At 38.8% G+C, this 22351-nt stretch overlaps 1 protein-coding gene across 8 annotated transcripts in view; it reads right to left on the bottom strand.

The window, feature by feature from the left end:
* Positions 1-349: 349 nt before the first annotated feature.
* Positions 350-22351, bottom strand: part of ADAMTSL3 (ADAMTS like 3) — a 199159-nt gene continuing 177157 nt past the window's right edge. For 7 of the 8 annotated variants that reach the window (XM_074600807.1, XM_074600805.1, XM_074600804.1 and 4 more), the window contains 8 exons: positions 14104-14286; positions 11946-12065; positions 10906-11118; positions 8294-8477; positions 5568-5772; positions 4602-4711; positions 2858-3072; positions 350-2325 (listed from right to left, as the gene is read on the bottom strand). In XM_074600807.1, coding sequence (XP_074456908.1) covers positions 2216-2325; positions 2858-3072; positions 4602-4711; positions 5568-5772; positions 8294-8477; positions 10906-11118; positions 11946-12065; positions 14104-14286 — 1340 coding nt within the window. In that variant the 3' untranslated portion in view covers positions 350-2215. The remainder of the gene's footprint in view (positions 2326-2857; positions 3073-4601; positions 4712-5567; positions 5773-8293; positions 8478-10905; positions 11119-11945; positions 12066-14103; positions 14287-22351) is intronic. The other variant, XM_074600809.1, reaches the window with a different exon arrangement.

Here is a 22351-nt window from a genome sequence, read left to right on the forward strand (position 1 = left end):
ACTCTGCTTGGTGCAGTACATGAAGGCCTGGCAAAGAAATGCAACTTTATTCCACCTTTTTACAGAATCGCAATTCTAGATTTCAATGAGTCAGACCTGACTTATTTGGATTTTGGCAAATTCTCTTCCTCACTTTTGCAGTGGGATTACATCTATGTTGCCTCTTAATAGCAGCACAAAACAGATTATAATGAAGCTGAGAATCTGTCTGATAAGCTGTCGAAAATAAGAACTAATCTTAGCTTCAAAAAAATCCCAGAATTATGGACATAGTAGGTTGACAAAATAGCACTTGGAATGAAAGCATAGCTACCATGAAAATCACGGTAATAAACAATCTCTGGGTAATCACGGTGTTGAATAATCAAACTAGACTTTATTTCAGAAATATCAAAACTACGTTCAAAAAAAGCTAAGTATTAGACATCTTCAGTTACTGGAGAAGCAATAAAATAATCTACAGAGGAATGTCATGCCAATTGCAATAACAAACATTTACAGCACCGCTTCTGTATAGCATGCATACTTAACCAAAGACAAAATTAAAGCAAAAAATGCTATGTGTTAACATTTGAAAACTTTAAATATAAAGGAAGAACATGAATAAGAAATTTTGGTAATAAGAAAAAATATATGTCCAAAAATCTTTATTAAACACTGTACAAAACAAAATATTGCACTTTTAAATCAGACAATAAATATCTACAAAAGTATCTTACAAATGTTTTCTTTTAATTTAAAAAACTGCTTAAACAATCAAGACCCATTGCTGATTAAAAAGGTAATGATCAGGAATATCCTCTCCTTGCAGTCAGCCCTGGACACAATAGTCCACATTAAAGATTTTTCTATACAGTAGTGCTAATCTAATTTTCAGTGATGCAAACCCATTGTGCAGGAATGCTGTTTCTGAAACTGTTCTTACAGCATACCCACTAATTAGCATGTCATGTACTTCAGTAATGTACCACAAGATCCAAGTCAATACAAGCATTCAGGCCTCCAACATATGCAGTAGTTCGGAAACTACAAAAGAAAAAAAAAATACCTATCTGCTGCCTCCCCTGGGGTTCTCCCTGTTTACAGCCCTAATGAGACATAATCTGCAATATGGCAAATAATTTACTTGGGAATGTCCTAATCAGACAATTGCAAAAGACTCAAATGGTTAATGGCAATGACGAAAAGCCACCTTGATGGAAAACTGCTCAAAATAGATTTCTTGCACTTGTCTACCTTCATAATGAATAATTCTTCCTTGGACCTTTTTCCCCATTAACGAGGGGAAAAAATATTTATTCAAGACAGAAAATCTGACAGCTGCATTTGGCCAGTTATTGGCTCTCCATTTGACTTGATGTGCAAGAGAACAGTGCTCACAAAAGTTTCATTCACAGCTCTGACAAGGAAGCCTTGTGTCTAATTTAAAATCAGTAGAAAAGTCTAATCATGCCAGAACTTCAGTTGTACTTCACTGACTGGAGCAGAATAGAAACAATGGTAAATGACATCTCATTTATTCAAAACAGATCTATTGCTGTTTTGAAAATTGTACTGGCATCTGCAATGTCTTTTACTGCATACACATAAGTACAAGCATGAAAAATGGCATGTACTTCTGTGTATCCACCTGACAGCTAATATCAGTAAAACACATCCTGGGAGATCGACCCTTAAGCTCAAGGTGTTTATGAAAATGAAGTCACTGCCAAAAATGTTACAGCTACAAGCCACAGCTTCTATAAATTTAAAAATGGTGTTAAATTTGATAAAACAATAAAACCAAAACCTAGGGGCCTATAGTTGCTGCATTTCAAAATTCTTCAAAGGATTTTGTGACTTTGTTTTTCTCATAGGTTAAAGACAAGACGCACTACCTAGTGCTTTTAGATAATGCTTTTTCCCCTGATAAAATTATAATGTGATGGCCTGTAAAATTTTACAGATGATATGCCACAATATTATCTTCCCAATCCAGACAGGAAAATGTTTAAAACAGTAAAGTTCAATTGCAAAGAGTGGATAATAAAAGTTCCCAGAAAAAATACCCTGTCCAGCATATCAGTCTGCAATACTGTTTTCTCATTAGCCCCGTGTTTCCATATAACTGTTATGACTAATGCCTTATTTACAAGTATATAGTCTGAGCAGGCTAATTTAATGAACCTCTCTTCTCATCTCTTCACTGCAGCATCGTGAACTTTCCATAGAAGAGTTACATTTCTTGACATGATTGACAACATCTTTGTTTGTAGATGTCTATCAAGCATAACTTTAGTTGCTTTACAAATGTACAGTAGTGAGTTGTATCCTTGCATTCGCCTTCTGAAAAATATATTTAAACATTAAAAGGCTTTATAATGGACAAAAGATAAATAGTAGAACTTATCATCGTAATTGTAAACAACTGATGGATTCCTCGTAGCTTTGTAATTATTTTACTTTACATTTCTGGCAACAGTGGATTCAAAGCTAAACTAGGTCACAAATAAGAGGTGTGATCTCACTACATTCATTACTTATTGTCCGTTTCAGAAAACTACCCCATTTTTCAGGAATTAACAGCTTGCTCAGAGACTTATGAGTCACAACTGGCACAGTCATGGAGAGAAGTTTGCATAAAACAACTTCCTAAATATCCTGTTTCTAAAAGTGCTTTTGAGGCTTTAATATCAAACTGGCCTACTCATAGAGAAAAATAATCCCAGGATTATGAAGTGCTCCTTGGAGAGGATAGTTTTACCTTTGATATACAATCAAATGCTTGTAGAATCATTAGTGTACAACTGTGAGTCACTTTCTAATATAACTGCTGCAAACTATAACTATGCTCATATATAAATAAACATTTACATACTGCCACAGGATGTGACATTGCAGTGTTGCCAGGTCACTGGTCTCTTCCTCCATGCGCAATACTGATCGGCCACAGGTTTGTTATTCTTTCCGTGTACACAGTACACTCGTCTTGACTGAAATCCACTCCCACAGTTCACACTGCAAGGCCTCCAAGGGCCTGTCCGCCAGTAGACATCACATGCCTCTGAAGAACAGTTTCTTCTGACGGGAGACCTGGGCGGGGGGGAATAAATGGCAGTTAAATATTTACTTTTGTGCTAGACCCTTATTCACAGAACAATAGAACCAATGTTGGAAGGCAGTTCTGGAGACTGATTTGTCCATGCCCCCTGCTTATAGCACAGTAAACTACACCAGGTTGCACAAGACCATCTCTGTGTCTTGAACATCTCCAAGAATGGAGACTCCACAACCTTTCTGGATAACCTCTTCCAGTGTTTGAGAATCCTCACAGCAAAAGAAGGCGGGTTTATATTTAAGTTGAATTTCCTGTGTTTCATTCTGTGTCCATTGATCATGCCTCACTCATGAGGAAAGAGAAGACAAGGCCCTGTTTCTTTAAAGCAATTCCTTAATCCTGGAATAGAAAAAATGTTTTACTTTTAGGAAAACTTAACTGACCCTGAAATGTTGCATTCTGGATGCGGCAAGTGCTTCATGCATAACTTCCATCCTGAATACAAGTAATATTTCTATGCTGACACTGAACTTCCTCAAACATTTAAAGCTGCCGAAGTGAAATCCTGGCTTTTAGTAGTAAATGGAAGTTTCACCATGTATTTCAGTGGAGCCAAAATTTCGTTGTGTGTGCAGCAAAAATGCTTTAAATTGCTCATAATTCAGATGCACTTCTAGAGCAAAAAATACAAAGAGCCGGGTTCAGTAATCGAGAAACACAGTTTCAGTTCCTGTGTATGTACTTCTTAGCCATTTATTCCCTGCTTTTCATTGCCCTACCTACACACCTGGTATGGAACAGTTTTGTGCTCCCAGACCCTCACATTCACATTTAATTTGTCTTTAATTCAGCCTTTTTGACATTATGGTGTTTTATAGAGACTGCCATCCATCCATGTGCTATAGCATAGTCCCAAGCAAATCTGGTTAAGATTCTGTGGAGATGTATAGCCTGTACTTTTCATATTGAAAGGAGCTGTTTGAAGACAGTAAAATAAATTAACAGAATTCTTACAAAGAACGTGTACCTTGAAGTAAAAAGTCACACCTTCTCAACCACTCTGTTTTTACATACCTCATACGTACCTCGGCAATACATACTGAGAGGCAGAATGAGATCTATTTATGCAGAGAAGTACACCTGATTTCAGTAATCATAAACTAGTAAACCAATTTACACAGTCCACAAAATAAGGCCCAGGAAAACTCTTATTTTATAAAATTTGGGCAGCAATAGACCAGAATGAGACGTAATATCAGAAGAGACCCAGTTCAGCAGTAATAAGAAAAAGTTGTGGCAGATCACTCCAATTTCTACTTTCTTTTTGGGAATCAAAATTCTCTCTATTTCCAGTTTTGCCATTAGCACAGTGGTGGACTGATCAAATCCATTACCCTCCTTGGGTTCCTGAATTCATCCAGCATATACAAAGAGATGACTGTCATCACCTTCTTTCCTTGTGTTTAATATATAAGAATTTGCATATTTATGCTGCATCGACAATCTTGTATTGGTCAATTTAATCATCTAAAGAATCTAACTTGTACTTCTTCAAACTGTATACCTCTTTCTTTCATCACAAGAAGAGTTTGGCACCAAAGATCCATTACGAAGTTGACATATAAAGTGACGATGCTGTAAATATACAGGGCGGCCTACACAGCGACCAGAACACTAAAAAGTGAGAGAAAAAGGTGAGGGGAAAGAAAAAGAAACAACCAAGTTAATAACAACAGAATCACCCTTCTAGGCAGTTACCCAGTTAAACAACCCAGCCATAATTCTTGATGTGTACTTCTGCTTCTTCAACCCTGTCACACCTCCGTTCAGATAAGGCCTAGATATTTTGGATTCTCTGTGTCAGATACTGACTTTCCTACTTATTCTTAAAGCTGAATCCATTGGCTATGATCTCATCATTTCACATCTCAAGTGCTAAAACATTCTTTCTGTAGCCCTGACCATCCCAAGCTTGCCTTGCTAATACCCATGTAAGGCAAGAGGCAACAGTAATTCTCTGAAGTCATTACTTTGTTCACTGAATAGTAAATACTGTGTTAATAATTATCAAAATCACATCAAAATGAACTTAAGTTTACTGCACAAATGAAGAAACAGAAAACATAAGAAAGTCAAGTTCTGTGTATTAAATATTGTGGCATCTGCTTTTGAAGCACATTCATATATCTTTCTTCGGGGACTTCCCAAGCACAGCTATGCAAACTGCGTTCTTAGAAGACTGCAAGAAAAGCAATATACTAGCTTAAAAACTGAGTACATAGTAACGGATCAGCTTATAAAATATCCTGAAACTAATACTCAGGTTTCAGATCACGTTTTCAACAAATATAAGTAGCTCAGACATCACCAAATGAAAAAATCCAGGATTTGTAATTCACTGCTCTGAAAGGTAATTACAACTAGTGCCACATCGCTCTTCCTTTATGCAAGAGTAGATGTTCAGCCAATGGTATGATGACACTGATACGCTTTTATAATATAAGTATTTTCTGGACAAACTCTAACTTACCTGTCCTTTTGTCTGTATTGTCCCCCCTGTACACAAATGACCCAAGCAGGGTTTCCTTCCCGCAGGCCGATCCCTGTGCGGACAAGCGTCCGGAAGCAGTGTCAGCACACTGCCCTTGCCTTTCACTTGTTGACAAGTCACTTGTCGATAGCGAAATCCATTGCCACAAGATGCAGAGCACTCAGACCACGGACTCGTTACCCACCTACAGGATGAGAGACAAATTTATAGCAACTCTGAAAGCATTGCAAACTTGCTGGTAGTTTGGAGCGATCTGTTTGCAACTGAAAATCAACAGAACCTCACATTGCAAGTTTTAGATGTGAGAAAAGGTTAAGTGAGATCGTACAAATTTGGTTAACTGATGACTTCTAAGATAACTGTGATTCAATATATGCTAACAGAGGTTACAGTGCTTGTTACCTAAAAGGTTATATTAGGTAAACCCTGCTGGATTTAACATTTCCGAAGGAAGGACAGCTCACTTTTCTGTAATGAATGGTACTGATTTAATTACTGCTAAGGTGACAGGTGTCATAACTCATCCGAATTTATTACATCAAGATCTTGCTAGATAATGGCTCAAACAGAACATGTTATTTATTTGTTAGAAGTTGCAAAGGTTTAGTCTGTCTTGGCAGCTAGGAACAATTCTGGGGAAGCAGCAGGTGGTAATACAATTTATTTGACTCGATCTTTTCATAAATCTAGGCTAGAAGTACAGAATGGGACTTTATGTGTAGAACAACTGTGATAACAGGAAAAATATCCTATTCTCTTTAGCAATTATTTCATTTTCTTACAGTCAAACGGTTTATATCCATTCAAGGAAGACTAATCTTTTACAGTCTGGACTCTTGTGTTTTTCTCCCTTTTAAAGCACAAGTACTTTTGCAAACGTTCAGTGCAGCACCTGCACAGCAAGTCAGCAAGACCCAAATTTGGCAAACACTTAAAGCACAAGTTAAGTAAGTGCTTAAACCCTTATATGTGCTTAACGTTACTTCTGTGCTGTGCTAGAGAGAAGTGATTAAACACATGCAAAGCACTTTTAAATAACAAGGGCCCATGACGCTGACCGTATATCTAAAGCCTTGGTAATTCTATGGATACTTTCTAAAGGGTTGCCTTGGGATGAGAAGATCGTGCAGAAATCAGTAAGTGGGGAAATGGAAAGGGAAGTCTGAAAATTTTGCTCTTCCCTCCCAGGTCAGAGAAGGGGGAGAGGTTGGAGGCACTAGGAACCAGACACAGGGTTATTTTCCAGACACCTGGGATGCTCTTCCTCTATAGGAAGTGTGGAGTACTTCATAAAAAAAGCAATTTGTATGTTAGCATACGTGTATAATTCAGGGTAGAGTTAATTAGGTTAGTATACACACAATTCCCTTCTACTGGTAAATACATAAAACCAAATTAAAAGTAAAATAAATCTAAGCGTTTCAATAAGAAAGAATTTAGGTCCCAGTCCATTTAGCCATATGAAATAGCTGATTGGGTTATGTGTGAATACTCTTGAGTCCAGTGATAATCAGATGGGTAAGTCATGCACTGCAGGCCACTGAAAAGGCCTGACCTTGCTCCAGGGAGCACCAGGCCCTCTCGTATCCTCCTAACTCTGCCATCTGCTCTGAATGGCTGGCTTTTAAGAGGGAAACCTGCAACTCTCTGTGTGTTTCAAATTGTTAGTTCTATTTCAGTATTTTTCCACTGGCAAAAAGTTTGCTTGTTATGGGCTGGCCACAGTTCAGACTCACAATTTAAGATGATCTGGTTTTTTGGCTGCTAATAATGCAATATAAACAAATTTCTCCTGATATTTATCTGTTGCTATGTTTTCCCTATTTTGAACTGAGTTTAGAACATACTGGCAAGATGCACTCCCACAATGTCAGCTAAGGTCTTAACACTTCTCTCCAAACTTTTTCCAGCAAGGGACAACTCCAAAATGCGTGCATGACTTTTCATCCCTCATGGATTTTTACATTGCTAACAGTGATGGCCAATCCTTTTAAGCAACGGAAAGCACTTGTTTTGAGGATGCCTGTGGGATTTCCTGCTAAAAACCTAGAGCAACGCCTTGTTGTGCTGGAGTGCTCAGCGCAACTCAAGAAGGCTAGAGGTAAGGCTTTGGCTTTTGGAATCAGATGTTGTGGTCTACTTGCCTGCGATATAAAATTTTTCTGTCCCGAGATCACAAGGTGCTCCAGTTGATGCAGCCAGAAAATTGGCAGGGAAGCACACGCAAGGAGCGTGACACTGTGGTGAGGGGCATTAGAGGCAAATGAGGCATTCCACAGTAAACATCCTACTCGGAGCTCTGCTGGCACGGAAGGAGAGGAGGTGAACACATATTCCACTCACGAGTATCCTGGCTGCTCTAAACATAACGAGTTTTCTCTCCGGGCATTGGCACAGATTCCACAAAACGAGCACATCAGGGTGTCTCAGAGAGACCTCCAGCTTAGCTTTCAAGGTGTTGGTGTGGCAGCAGCAAGACTTGCTGCAGAGCACGGAGACTTGCACAGGACCTCCTTTACTCAGTTGAATCAAGCACTCTCCTACTTACTTGTGATCCATTTCCACATCTCTTACACTTTAGGGTTCAAGATAAAATAACCCCCACACTTCAGACTCAGGATATAAACACAGAAACCGTTTCAGGAGGTTGCAAGAACATGTTAATACACATAGAGCATAAGGAAACAGAGTAGAAAGGAGTTTACCTGGCAGGGCAGTCATCTGTGTTGCACGACTGGTAAATAATTGCTGGCTTTGGCAGTTCTCTGCATAATGATTCATTTACTTTCTGTTTCTCCGCATTCACGCACTGCAGTCTTCTGGAGCGGGTTCCTGAATTCCCGCAGCTAGCAGAGCAAGTACTCCACTCAGCAAATTCCCATTTGTAATCTAAGAAATGCAATTGAAAGTAGCATGAGAGAGGTGCTATACATAGCTGTGTCACATTTTAATTGACCTGGCAGCATTTTCCGTAAGCTAGATAAGCAAATATTTCAGCATTGTGAAAAGGGACCCATAAGCCAGACTCGAATTTGGTGGTGCTCAGCTTCCCGCGTTCAGCCCTTACATACGAGCATGAAGTTCTCAGAAGGCAAATGGGATCAGCATATGTGCACATGAAGGACAGAACCTGTCTCACAGTAGGAACTGATGAACTTCTTTTAAAACTTTCATAACATTTTTATACAATGAGCATTAAAAAGAGGAAACTGTAAATCAGGCTCTCTAGGTTTCCTGCTGTTCTACAGTAAGTTAATTCTGAAGAAAACTCATCTTACTCCAGACACTTCACATCATTTCAGGATTTAAGAGAATCCTGTACTGAACTATGGGAAAGTATTTAATGCATAAATAATTTGCCACTGAGGCGTCTGGCAAGATGAAAAGGAATTTGTTTTAAAGAGCATTTAATATTAAAACCCAATCACCTCTAACAATTACTACCTTCATATTTAGTCACAATTCCACACTTACCCCTTCCCCCGCATACTTTTTTTTTGACACTTGGTAAAAGATGAAGTACTATGCAATGTTGACAGATTTTTATGTGATCACAGGAGGAGTCAGATTTTTGTGTAATAACCAAGAATAATTGATAGCTACCAGCTGTGTCCACAGGCTCACTCTTCCAGCACATAATGAATTCTTTAACTTATTGTTTTTCAATGTTTCCTTATTACTTCTGGGTTTCTTAAAATAATACAAAAGGGCCTTTTTCAAAGTAGAAATAGTTAAATTTAGTGACTGCAACTATGATGGAGAGACTGTATTGTTTGTTTAACTAGGATGATACTGCTCAGAAGTGCCCTGAATATGCCTACTGTGCAAAAACCACCAAAGGAGATTTTGTAGCCTTACAAACGCACGGGTATTTCAGTGATGAAACATTTGCGTAAGCGACAATCAGAGTTAAAGCTCACAACTGGAAAACAGAATCTCCCCAAAATTCTCACCAGCCTGACTGGAAAGGGTACTGGACAACCCACAGGCAAGTCCAGCTAAAGACTACAGGTGGATAGTTTGATACCTGGCTAGACCTGTTCAGACCTTCTAACTTTAATGAGGTCTATATTAGGTACAAGGCCTGGATTTGTATTTTTTTTTAATAAACCCTATTAGTATATTTTCTGATTCAGTTCATTAATATTTTGATTTACTTATGATTTTACAAATAAAAATTTTGATCATAGAGATGTTTCAGTAAAATTTCGTTGTAAGTGTAACTGACTCCACGAGCCCGTGCGTGGCAGAAGCTTTTTCACCCGTGAAAGCAATCCACTGGCAGGCACTGAGAACACACAGCCTGGGGGATTCGCCGGAGCTGATCTTACAGCTCGAGTCCTTTGCACATCAACAGCAAGCCAAATCATATTGATAGGATAGTAGTTAAATCACATGCAAAAACTTTCAATATCTTTGTCATATACCTGTTTTTAAACATGATTTGCATTCCCTGGGTGTTGACTGGTTAAAGATTTTTATTTTTTTTTTAAACTGTCAGATGGAGCTTGGTGTGTTGCTGCCAGACTCTTAGTAGGATCTAAGATCTCTCTTTTTTAAAGCCCAATTATAATGTAATTAATTTTGAAAGCACATTAAATGTTTACAAACTTTACACAATGTTTGCGGATACAGCCTATTGTCCTGCTGGTGCCTGTGTAAGATCCTTGCCAAATTAATCTATAATCCTCAATTGCACCTTATGTAACCTACTAATCGAAGTGTAGTTCTGTGCAAGCGCATCACCTTGGAGAACATTACAAAAAGTTTCTGCAAACTTTACATTAAAATTGATGAGTGTGCAGTGTGCCCCAGTGCACTGATATGTTTAAGGGTGACTACAGTAAGATAGCTACCATATCATTGTAATTAGATACTGGAATATAACAATTATATTAAAATTATTTTGATTATGATTAAGATATTTCCAAAGATGACCTCAAAGTCAGTTTTGTTTCAGTGTGGCGGGCTATCATGGTAGCAATTTGTATGATTTGTTGAAGAGGAAGTTGAGAAAACCTGCCTAATTTAAAACTCTTTAAGCAGCAAGACACTGAATCAGGCAACATTCTCCCAGCTTCTCAGCCACACAGGTGAGAAACGAGAATCCCCACATCACATTTGGATACACATTAATTCCCATATCCAACTCTGAGTATGGACATTGTCTATTGACTATTCATATATGTGAAGTTAAACATATGTATTCATGAATTACTTTCTATGTATAAAAGCAGGTTAAGTTTCAGGAAAGCCTTTACAGAGCAAAAGAAAATATTTTAAAATTTAAGAATTTGCCATATAATTTTCAACAAACCTTCCTTCTTGACATTTACCCAAACTGACATTGGTTTTGCACTAGCTGAAGTCCAACATTGGAATTGTCCAGCAAATTGACCAGAGTTGGTGTTCACCTCGAGGATACGACCCCCAACCAGGGTTCGGTATTCCAAGGTCTTAACTTGCTCAATTGGACTATCTCCGAAAAGCCAGTGAACTGTACTTCTATAGCCGGGCAGCACTGGGCAACCTAAAAATCAACAGCAGTTTAGCAGGTTTTTCTAAACATGTTGAAATGTTTGTGAATAAGTACGTGTGATTGTGTGGTTCTACATAAAAGACCTTACCAGTCTAAATAAAAACAATAGTACACATAAATCCACTGAAGTCCGAGCTATGGCCCAAAATCCTGACTGCCCCTTGAGGGTTATCAGTTGTGTGAGCTGATATAGACTTACCGTATTTCTTTATATTTTCCCTTTCAGTAAGTTATTACAAACTTAACTTTTATATGAAAAAAAGAGAGTGGGAACAAAGATTTCATTCCACACTCTACAACATGTAAATAGATTTGTAATTAAGGAGTTTCTATCTGTTTTGGAAACACATTAACACATTAAACATTAAATAATTGCATTAAATGTCTTAAACGCATTAAATGAAATTGCTGCATTTTCACTCAACAGACATAAGCAGGGATGGAAACAGAGGTAATTCATTTAGACAGAAAAATAAAACCACATTTTTAGAGCCCAGCTGAATCCCCTCCCATTGTTTTCAAGCAAAGCTCAAAGAGAACTTATGCAGCTTCAGTCTCATGGTGCGTCACAGAGATGATGCCCAAAGGGTCACCATTTAAAATTATTTTTTGAAAAGCTGAATCAAAAATAATTGTGTTTCTTACTCTGAGGCTCCCTCCCTGGTAACAGAAAGCTGAGATATGCTCAGGAAATCCAGAAGGGGACCAAACCTGGACTCTTAGGAACTACACTCACTTTCTCCATGAGGCCCTCTCTCCATTTTAATTAAATGAATAAATAATATAATTTAAATAATAAAGGAGAAAAGACAACATACCTATTCTTAGTGGATCTCCAGGCACCACACTGACATTTGTGCCAATTCCGGATGCCATTAGGACACGCTTTCTTCTGCTTCCCTTTGATAATAGAGTGTTATTCTCTATAAATCTTTGTTCTGTAACACAAAGCATGATCTCTTCTTAGGAAGAATTAAATCAAGACTCTAAAAAAAATTTGTGTCAAAACATCCAACATGCTAGTTATGAAGCAGAAGGATAATAGCACTTTGGAATTCTTTAGGATCAACTTCATTTATGCACTTAAATTGTCTAACAAATATACTTCAGATATGTAAACAGGGAAGCACAGAAATTATTTATAATGTTTATGCAATTTTCTAAATTAATCAAATTTATTGAATTTTATTTATTAGAAAAATAAGCCTGTAACACAGTGTAAAAACAAGATTTACAGGATGTATGATATATTTCCTATTTGTCATGACAATGTTATTTATTATTCCATTACCAGTCATTCACATACAGAAATTTTAAGAAAAATAATTCTCTCAATGGAATCAGGCCAATTCCTCTGTTCCATTAGATGGAATTATGACAAAGTGCTACAACAGAAAAAAGAAGAAAATCTTTTAAAATCTCATTATGCATAGAGATAGCATAACGCATGTAGAATCATATGCCTGTCACTATAGCAACTCCTCCTTTTTATCATATGCCAGACAGAATAACTGCCAAAAACGTGGGCAATCTGTCAGTGACACAGGGTTCTCGCCACTTAGTCAACATTTCTGTTTTAATGAAAGTGCATAACATCTATGATTCTCCTTCCAGAACGGTTTAAATCTTTTGTTGTATTCTAACTTCCGTGGGTCATTTTACATTGGTTCAACATTTTTCCTTAGTGCGCAACGTCTGTACAAAGCCTCCCGCTTGTCTGCGTAAACACTGGGACAAAAAAGTCTCCGCAGGACCACAGTGAGGCCAGTCCCAGGCAGGCAAAAGGCTTGTTGCCTTGTTGGTCCTTAGGAGCTTCTATTCGAAAGGCTACACAGATTTTGCACTACTGATGGACTGCCCCAGGTCAGGCAGTAATTGCCGCAGCGAAGTCCGAAAGGCTGACATGATGTTGCTCTAGACAACATCGAGTCAGTGCAATCTGCAAGTCCTGCCACCAGAAGTCCTCCCTGTGCGGTTCTGCACAGACAAAAACAATTGCAGAACCTGACCCTCTCCTACCCACTCAAGACTTATTGAAACTAATGCCACATGACCAGGAATAGAAATGAAGTTCAGACTCCTGTGAGCAACCTTCCCAGTCACGTCATTATAATAATATTCCTCTCTGGAACATCTGAAGTTTTGATGTACTCCAGGAAAATTGAAACCAAGAAGGGAGCTTCAGTCTACACTCCTCCTCACAGACTCCTATTATGTCTTTGGTACGTCTTCCTTGATCTTCCAGATTCAAACATCTATAACCTGCCCTACACATGTGCCTGAGCGAGCAAGCAAGCTTTGTAGCAGGATTGGCCACGTATAACTGTGTTGTACTTCATACAGCAAAATGGTGAGGGAGTTAATCTCTAGAGCTGAATAATCCATTTATTGGAGCTATTTTGCAAGGCATGATTGTATTATACAGCATTACATTATTAATCTACTTACAATACAGTCATTTAAATTGAGTTTTTCTTTACGTTTTCTATTCTGAGAGTTAGCAGGTCATATTAATAAGTTTTTTGTTTTCCATGTCCCTATGTTTTACTGGCCTCTATAATTAAAGAAAAAAAACCAAAACCCCAAACCAGCTTTTGCTTTCATTTCACAGCATTTCCCCACAGATGTTCTGAATAAATCGAGCCTGCCCTGTTTCCCTAGATAAAAGCACTGGAAACAACGTAATATGACAGTGGGTTTTCTAATGTGTCTGCTAGTTTAAGGGATGATATTTGTTGCCTGGAAGCAAGAAGATGGAACAACTGTTGAAGAAGTCACAAGTCAAACCATCTGTACCTAGATCCACTATTACAGGAAACACAAAATAGAGAACAGATCCCAGGGAGTCAGATGCAATCAAAAATTCCAAGTTCCTAATAAAGTGTTAAATATCACCCCAACTATTTTATTGGTTAAACTTCATAATCGAAGCGTCTCGCTGTTGTTATCAGTAAGGAATTCCCATTTAGCACTTACCAGTTAACTGGAGAACAGACACAGCTTCAGCTTTTCCAAGAGTGTTAGTTGCTCTGCAAGTGTATGTTCCTGCATCTTCATGGGAAACATTCCTCAGAAATAAAGACCCATTCAAAACCAAGAAAGAACTGATGTGTAGAATGTCTGTCTTCTTAAACCATGTTACATTTGGTTGGGGAACACCTTTAAAATGCAAATAATTAAAACATTCATTGTGAGCGAGAAACCGTAGGTTTTATGTTGCTGACTGCTACCATACCATCCAAGAATCGCAAGTTCATTTGCCATTTCACAGACAGCGTAAGTCAAAGTAACAACATTGCAGCAAAACAAGTACATTTTCCACTCACAACAAAATTTCTCAGTTATGAGCCCTATTAATAATTCAGCATCCCACTAAGATTAAAGGTTAAGCACTGCAGGGCAAGCTCACAGAACAGCTTCACAAACCGCTACCAGTCCTACAAAAGCAACGTGCCCATGTGTCTTGCTACCGAAAGATGTGAGACCATTAACCCCCATCAGGACCAACTGCCAAAGATCTGCACGGCATCTTTTCATTCCACCAGCATCCCAGAACATATGAAGGAAGCCACAAATATTCAATTTCTAGTTAAAAATAAAGGAAAAATAAAAAGAAATGGAGGCAAAATATTTCTCTTGAAGAAAAAAGGGATATATTTATCAATTAGACTAGAATATACACGTGGCCAATTCCTGCCAAAACAAGCTCCCGAAAACGTCTCCAAATTGCTGATGTCACATATACAACTTGTAGCAATGCAGTAGGAAGGAAAAGAAACTGGAAGAGCTATTAACAACAAAACGAGGGGCTCAGTTGTTAAGCAAACTCATTTGCCGTGTTATATAAAGCCAAAGGTCTATCAGCATTCCTACTGGAACTCAGAAACCCAGTATTTGCAGATAACTTGTCATTCAAAGTTTTAATCAATGAATGACTTTGGACATTTATTTTTAATTAGTTGATTTTTCCACTGGCACAGTACCACCTCTGTGAGAGGACATCTACTCTTTCATTTTCCTCAAACATCTGCCTTTAAGAGGATATTTTGCAAGTTGGCAAATCAGAGGTTTCATTGCTTGTGCTCCTGTTGAGCTGCTGCAGCAGAAGCGCTCTTTCAAAGCTCCAAAATCCTAGAGAAATCCCTGGGGAAGCCTGACATCCACGGCACAGTGACCAGCACCAGAGGTGCACAAAGGTGCAGGGCATAAAACAAATCAGAGCAGTTAAACTGTCTTTCACCTGAACTCTTTTTTCCTTAAATATATTGATCAGTGCTCACTGAAGACTACCAAAACAGGTTCTGCTATAGAAGCTGACCCGACTGTGGGACATTTGGAAGTTTCAGCCATATCGAATGCTAATTCAGTCTCCTCTCTTCACAGATCATTGTGCAGTATTACTTTACAGATGATGTCTTCATGATGTGGAATAGCCTTTAGGAACAACTTTAACATTTCAATCACTGGCTTAGCACTTCCAATGCACACCTCAAGTTTTTCCTTCACTGTAATAGGAACCAGACATATTTTTTGGAACCTGCTATTTCACTGAAGGAAAAAGCTCCCCCCACCATCTTGTCTAGAAAGACAGGGGAGAGAAACACTCTTCTGCATAATCACAGATTTTATTCTAGATAATTTAGCAGCTGTTCGGTGCTTTTAAACTCATGAGATTGTGTTTTACTGAATAAAACTGCATAAAACAAAGTACAGATATGCAGAGTGCACAAGAGTCCAAAAAAACAGGCTGTTTTTCAAGTTTCCAGAAGCAGCTTTATGCCACTTCGAAAAATCCTTTTGGAATTAGGATGAGGTCTTGTTTTAAGGGTCTTTTTTTCCATTTTACCCCAGCTTTCTGGCTAAAGTGTATCATTCTCAGACATATTTTTCCTTTACAGTGTACTTTCCACGGCCATTCAGACATATATGCTTACTATACAGATGGGCTGAGGAGGTGTTGTGAGGATGCTGAGCTGTTTTAATCTAAGGCCTAGAGGTTTGCAGCCAGGCTACCTTCACTGGCACTAAAATCCCACAGACCAATCAGAGCCAAAAATAAGCCAGAAGCCGCATGGTTGAGATGGAACCGAAGTCAAAAAAATTTAAGTCACATTCCACAAAACACAAAAACGCAAAAATGTTTGGAAAGGTTCAAATTTAAGCTTTTAACCTGAGCCTCTATCAAACGTCAGCCCAATATCATCCCACGATACAGTCCTCCTCCTCTCACCACAGCGTTCAGAAATGTACCTCATTCCTGGGATTTAACTTAAGTAAAAATTTCTTTCTTCCAAACTTGGTTTGTATCCTAGAGTTTATCCCGGAAAATTTGCCATGTCTCTACTCTTCTACCCGTGTCTCATTCAGAGACATGTAGAGCCTTTTAAAACCTGGACTGGAGTTCAGCTTGCAGAAGAAATCTGCAGAATAGCTTTGCCTCTCATTTCAAGTTCAAAATTTGGTATCTGTCACACACACCTTAAACTCAATTTAAGTTATAGCAAATAATTCCTCTTTCTTCCTCCAAAGAGCTGTATGCCTTTCTCTTTGGGGGAAACAAGCAAGTAATACCACACACACACAAGTAAATCGGACCATTTCTCAAGTGAATAATGTGAATACACAAAGATAAATTCTAGGTCTAAGGTGCAGAAGCGTGGGCAGAGCCCTGCACAGCAGTCCAGCCACCAGCCCGACTGAAATGCACAAGGAATCCATCCAAGCAATCTTAGGGGTGCTGTCACTTACAGATAAAGTGGGAGGAAAAATCCATGAAAAATGATCAGTTAAATACATAATGGAGAAAACAACACTATTATTCATACACGTGATTATTGCACACTGTCACTTAAAAGGAGTTTTTGTTGTCTAGATACCTTCAAGGTGCATCCCTAAACATGAGCTGTTTGAGCTGAAAATAGTAGTGGGTATAATCACAACGCTCCTGCATTGTATTTTACTCCAAACTACTAAGAAGTACGGTTTTTATCTAAGAGTTAATAATTTTTATGTGAACTGTATGCCGAGTCCCTCTGAGCTGGCCTCTTCACAATCATGTTGAGGACCCTTCAAGCTTTACATTTCATGGTTCCTTTTCTTTCACCAACCTTTCTATTATGTGGAAACCAATTCACTATCCGAGAGTGAGTTTGGGAGACACTGGGCCATCTCCTTAAGAACACCTGGTATTTGCAATCAAGCTCCTTCTGTATCCTTTTTCATGGGCTTTTGGTTAGGTTGCTGTTAAGAGTATTAAGGCAAATCCTCAGCTTGAGCCCTGAGCTGAGAAAAAAAGGAAGATCCCTTTCAGAGAAGAGTTCAGGGACCTTTTACAGGCTGGAGTATGGCACGAAGGGAGGAGAGGGCGCAGGAGAGGAGTGGGGGTAGGTCTCTGCACGCTCTGTAGTCAGGACACAGCTGCGTGCTAGAAATCAGCCTTTCAGGGAAACCCAAAACTGGGGAGCACAAATGTGATAAAAAGCTCTGTGAGTTGTGCCTCCAGAGAGACGCAGTAGAGAAGCTGGCCAGAAAAAAAGGTTTATTGTGTGGTGCTATCCCATCGGCTGATAGACACCCTATAAATGGTTTAAAGAAATAAAGCTGGAGAAAAAGACATCCCTTACAGTCCAGCTTCTTTGCATTCTTCCGCAAAGCAGCACGTGCATTTCAAGCTCTTCAGGACAGCTTCAGTTTATCTCTATGTTCATATTGCCAGTGAAAAATCCTCTTCTGCCATAACTTTCATGAGAGATGCTGAGTTCTTTTGCACGCAGTCATTTCTGAAATTCCTATGGGGAGAAACTCTTACTGTTGGAGGATACTAAAAAAACCCCCTATTTTTAGGTGTGCATTTACCTTTTTAATAGTGTCTGTGCTTAACAGTGCTTTGCATAAATCTTTTTCTCATAACCTAGCCCAGCCCCAGCATGCAGCCACCATTTATACAATTCAGGTGAAAAAGCTTCCATCATGCAGGTCAATGCTTTCCCTTTAGAAATCAGATTCCGTATTTACTACTCCTGAGATAAGATTTTCCTTCCCGGCTGGTATGCAGCACCACACGCCGAGTTAAGTCTCATCTATCGGCTCTTGTGAGAAAGAAGGCAAAGTATACAACTCCCACATTCCTCTTGTGACAAGACTCCTACAGTAGCACTGTGAAATGGACCCATTTTCCTACACAGAAACTGCAGGACAGAGTTCAAGCATACCATCAAAATGCTAGAAAAGCTCTTTTTTTTCTAGGCAAATAGGTAAGGCCTAAAATCTGTGCTTTACCCTTTAGTATTCATGTAAATAAAACTTTAAAAGTTTTAAGTAATATTTTCTTATCCAAGCAGAAACTAAACTAAACAAAAATTAGCCAAACATGACGTGTTGCTGTTTTCTTTTTTTCCTTAAAGGAGCTGAAATTATACTTAAGCTTTGGGACATATCTGCAGGACTTCATGGAGGAGTTCGTCCCATGCACAAGGTTGAATTTGACTGCAGATGCTTGGTTCTCCTTTACATAAAGGTTGATTTACATAGGGACTTTACATGGATAAAAATAACATTCACACGGTCTTCAAGAGCCTCTTCCATTACAGAATTGTAGGGAGAAGACTATTAACAGAGATGCTTAAAAGCAAATTACATTGAATTTTTAAAATATTACCTCCTCACTGCTATAATTTTCTGCCCTCTGTTTGGACTTAAAGAAATTTCTACCGTTGTTGTTTATCCTTTCCTGGACAGTTTTAAAATGTGCCTTTCCTTTCACCTAACTGTCGAAATTTAACCCATCTACATAAGCTTCTTCTACGGAACGGCTGCCTTTCTGTATCCATCTATTATCCGTACCTAAGACACAAAATCATTCTGGGAATAATTTCCTAGACCTTCTCTTCAGGAAAAAAAGTAAATCTTCCAGTTTGTAATCCTGGAAGGAAGTCATTCCCTATTTATATCCAAGAAAATATTACTTTCAAGCTGAAGAATTCCTGGTTTGATCCCCAGCCAGTACAAAAAGGGGAAGAGGTAAGAGATGGCCTGTAGCCACCTTTCTTTCCTTTATACCCCACCTCCACACAGATGCAGCTGAGGATGAGCCCAAAGGTATCGACTCACCCAAAGTGCCAAAGGTTCAGAATCCCCGAGTGCAATTTAGATCCCAGTGATTCAAATGGGAGATCCATCACTGACATCAGCTAGTAGCAGAATCAATCAATCAAATCCCATGGCTCCAAGTCAGGAAAGCACTTAAGCATAGGATTAAATCCATCCCCATTAGGGAATGCAATTAAACACATGCTTAAAATTAAGGATGGCTGTAATCGTCCTATATGAACAACGACATATTCCTGAACTCAGGTCTTCTTAGTCTTAGGAAAACCTTAAAAAACAGAATCTTACTCTTGGATCTAAATCCTCTGATGTTAAAAATTTCTACTATAGACCTAAGTGGCTATAAAACTTTAAAATTAGTTTAATCTTTTTTTCTGACCTCGAACACAGGTTATTTTCCACTAGCACTGGAGCAACTCTAAAATACTCAATGTTCCATGAAAAAAAAAAAAGTCATTTTCCACCATGATTGGCCCTGGGACAGGAAATGTTATGGAAAAAAACTCCAGCTCCGGATGGGACTGTGAAACACGTGTTTAAAAAAAAGGGAGGGGGAAAAAAAAAAAAAGGAAAAGGAATCCACACTATAGGGTGCCCTTAAAATATTCAGTGTTCAAAAACAAATTTCCTCCAACCTTGAAAGCCCTATGAAATATTACACACCATAAAAATCTTGGCCTACTAACTCGTTGCTCTAAAACATTGGATATGTCTTCAGAAATTTTTCCCCCAGCTATGTAGAATCTCATAAAGTATTCTGTATTTCCCATTCAAGAGCAAGGCAGAACCGTGCTGGCGCAAATCACGTTTTGCTGCACTTTGCTAAAAGTTTACCTAAGTTTAGAGGCTAAATTCACATGTCATCTTTTAGAGGAAACGATTCTGGGTCAGTAATATACACAATGAATGTCATCTGATTATTATTTATTCTCCACTCACTAACACCTACAGTGGATTTAGTGTAACTTTCAATGTAATTTCTTTGATTGATACATCTTCATATTTTCCCCAGCAGAAGTCACAAACAGCCTTTATATTCATCTGAACTATGCTTGAGCAATCAACTTCTAGCAAACCCTAAAAAGCCTAAACCATGCTGCTACTGAAATTACCTGTATGAATCTTGCCAACTTCACCGGGAATAATAGTCTTGGACAGAGCCGGCGTGAGACGTTTTGGCACTTGGTATGATCCTCCAGCCTGCCCTCTGATACTGCCCCATTCTCTTGCAATCTTTCAAAGTTATTACCTCTGCCTCTTGCTACCAGCCATGCAACAGCCCCTCTTCCTAGGTGGTAGCAACATCTGGCGGGATTTAGATATACTTACTGACATCTGGTGACCTCCTTAGAGGGGTTCCCAAAGCAAGACCCCTTCCCATCCCACCCTTACTACAGTTCTGTCGGGTCTTGTTTAGTTCTCTGGCTGTCAGCTCAAAGAGAACTTGATCTTTTTTCCAGCTGCAGAAGTTTAAGGCTAATATTTTTCAAAATCAGGCATTTAAAATAAGGCAACTATATTTAGGTAACTAAATAAGAGGATCTGAGTTAAGTAGGAACTCAGAAACGACTGCTAGACTGAATCCTGTAGTCGACCCCCAACAAAGACTTGGTTGGTGTGCATTAGGGCAACTCAGCACTGTCATCAGAGACTGGTTTGCCCAACTGGGCGGTAATTATACTTTCACTTTGCTCAATAGCCATGCTGTACCACCAAGGATCCAGACATTTATGGTCATAAAGTAGATACGTAGTCAGGGACTTGGAAAATATAATTTTATCAGAAATTAAAGAACTACACAGGAATTGCCATTCTTAGTCAACCTGAAGCCCACTAAACTCAGGACTTTGTGTCCAATGACGGGCACCTGGGGATATATAGGCAAAGAGTACTAAAATCATGGCACTTATTGAGTGACCCTTCCTCGATATATCTTCCTAGCTTCCAGAATCAGAACTAGCACTTAGGCCACTGTACTTGTTTCGTCTGATATTGCTCTTCTCTCTACCTTTTCTAGCACTACTACATCCTTTTTGAGATGAGATTAGCAACTTGCAAACAGGATTCCCCACAGCTTTAAGCAATAGCTTATTTTCTATTCTGTTTCCATTCCTCTGCTGTTAGTTTTGATTTGCCTGTATGGACACCCCCCAGGGAATGCACTGGTTTTCCCACAGAACTAACCAGCGTGACTACACAAATCTTTCTCCTAGAGACAGTCATTCAGGTACAGCCATGCACACGTGTCTGTATTTAAGGTTATTTGTTCTATATGTACGTTTATTCCACAAATATCAATTCTGAACATCTTTGCCCTCAGTTAGCTATTGAACATAATTTGTGTGATCCTGCTGCAACTCTTTGCAGAGGGTGTTAGAACTGATTAGCCTTTATAAATGTTGATTTTTAACAGCTTTAGTGAACTAACTGTTCACATTCTTTTTCAGAACTTTTATGAATATGTTGAACATCACAAATCCCAGAACAGAATCTCGAGGCATCCTGCTGGTAACTTCTCTCCACTGTAAAATTTGACCGCTTGTTCCTTCCAAACATTTAATCAGGTACTAACCAATGAGCTAACCTCTTCTTTTACACTATGAGGATTTATTAAATTTTGCCTAGGAAACTTGACAGCTTTTTGCAAATTGAAGTAGGAAGTATCAAGGGAATACCCACATGTTTGTTGAGCATTCCAAGAACTCTCATAAATTTATGAAATTTTACCCTCCTCTAACACAATCCATCTTAACCCTTCCTGAACTAGGAATTTGAAGGAAACCCGTGCTCCAATAAGGAAAGCTGAGAGAGAAAGGGAGAAACACACAGCAAAAAAAAGCAATCCTGTAGGCCATTCCGATTATTTCTTTTTCCTCCCAGGAATTCTGTAGGCTATGCCTATGTTAGCAACTGGTGGAGGGCATCGGGAATGTGCTTTTAAAGAGACATTGTTGGTACTGAGGTCCCAAAACACGTCTGATATGTGTTTGGATGAGTGTTGCTTTGGACTACTTGGAGAATCTTGCCTGGAACCTTGGACCTACTGCCCAGCAGTATTTGGAAAATAATAGTTACAGTCCAGAGGCACACCTTTCAGTTTAGTTACATCCAAAGGGAT

This window comes from Larus michahellis, chromosome 9 (assembly GCF_964199755.1).
Source record: "Larus michahellis chromosome 9, bLarMic1.1, whole genome shotgun sequence".
Classification (NCBI taxonomy): Eukaryota; Metazoa; Chordata; class Aves; order Charadriiformes; family Laridae; genus Larus; species Larus michahellis.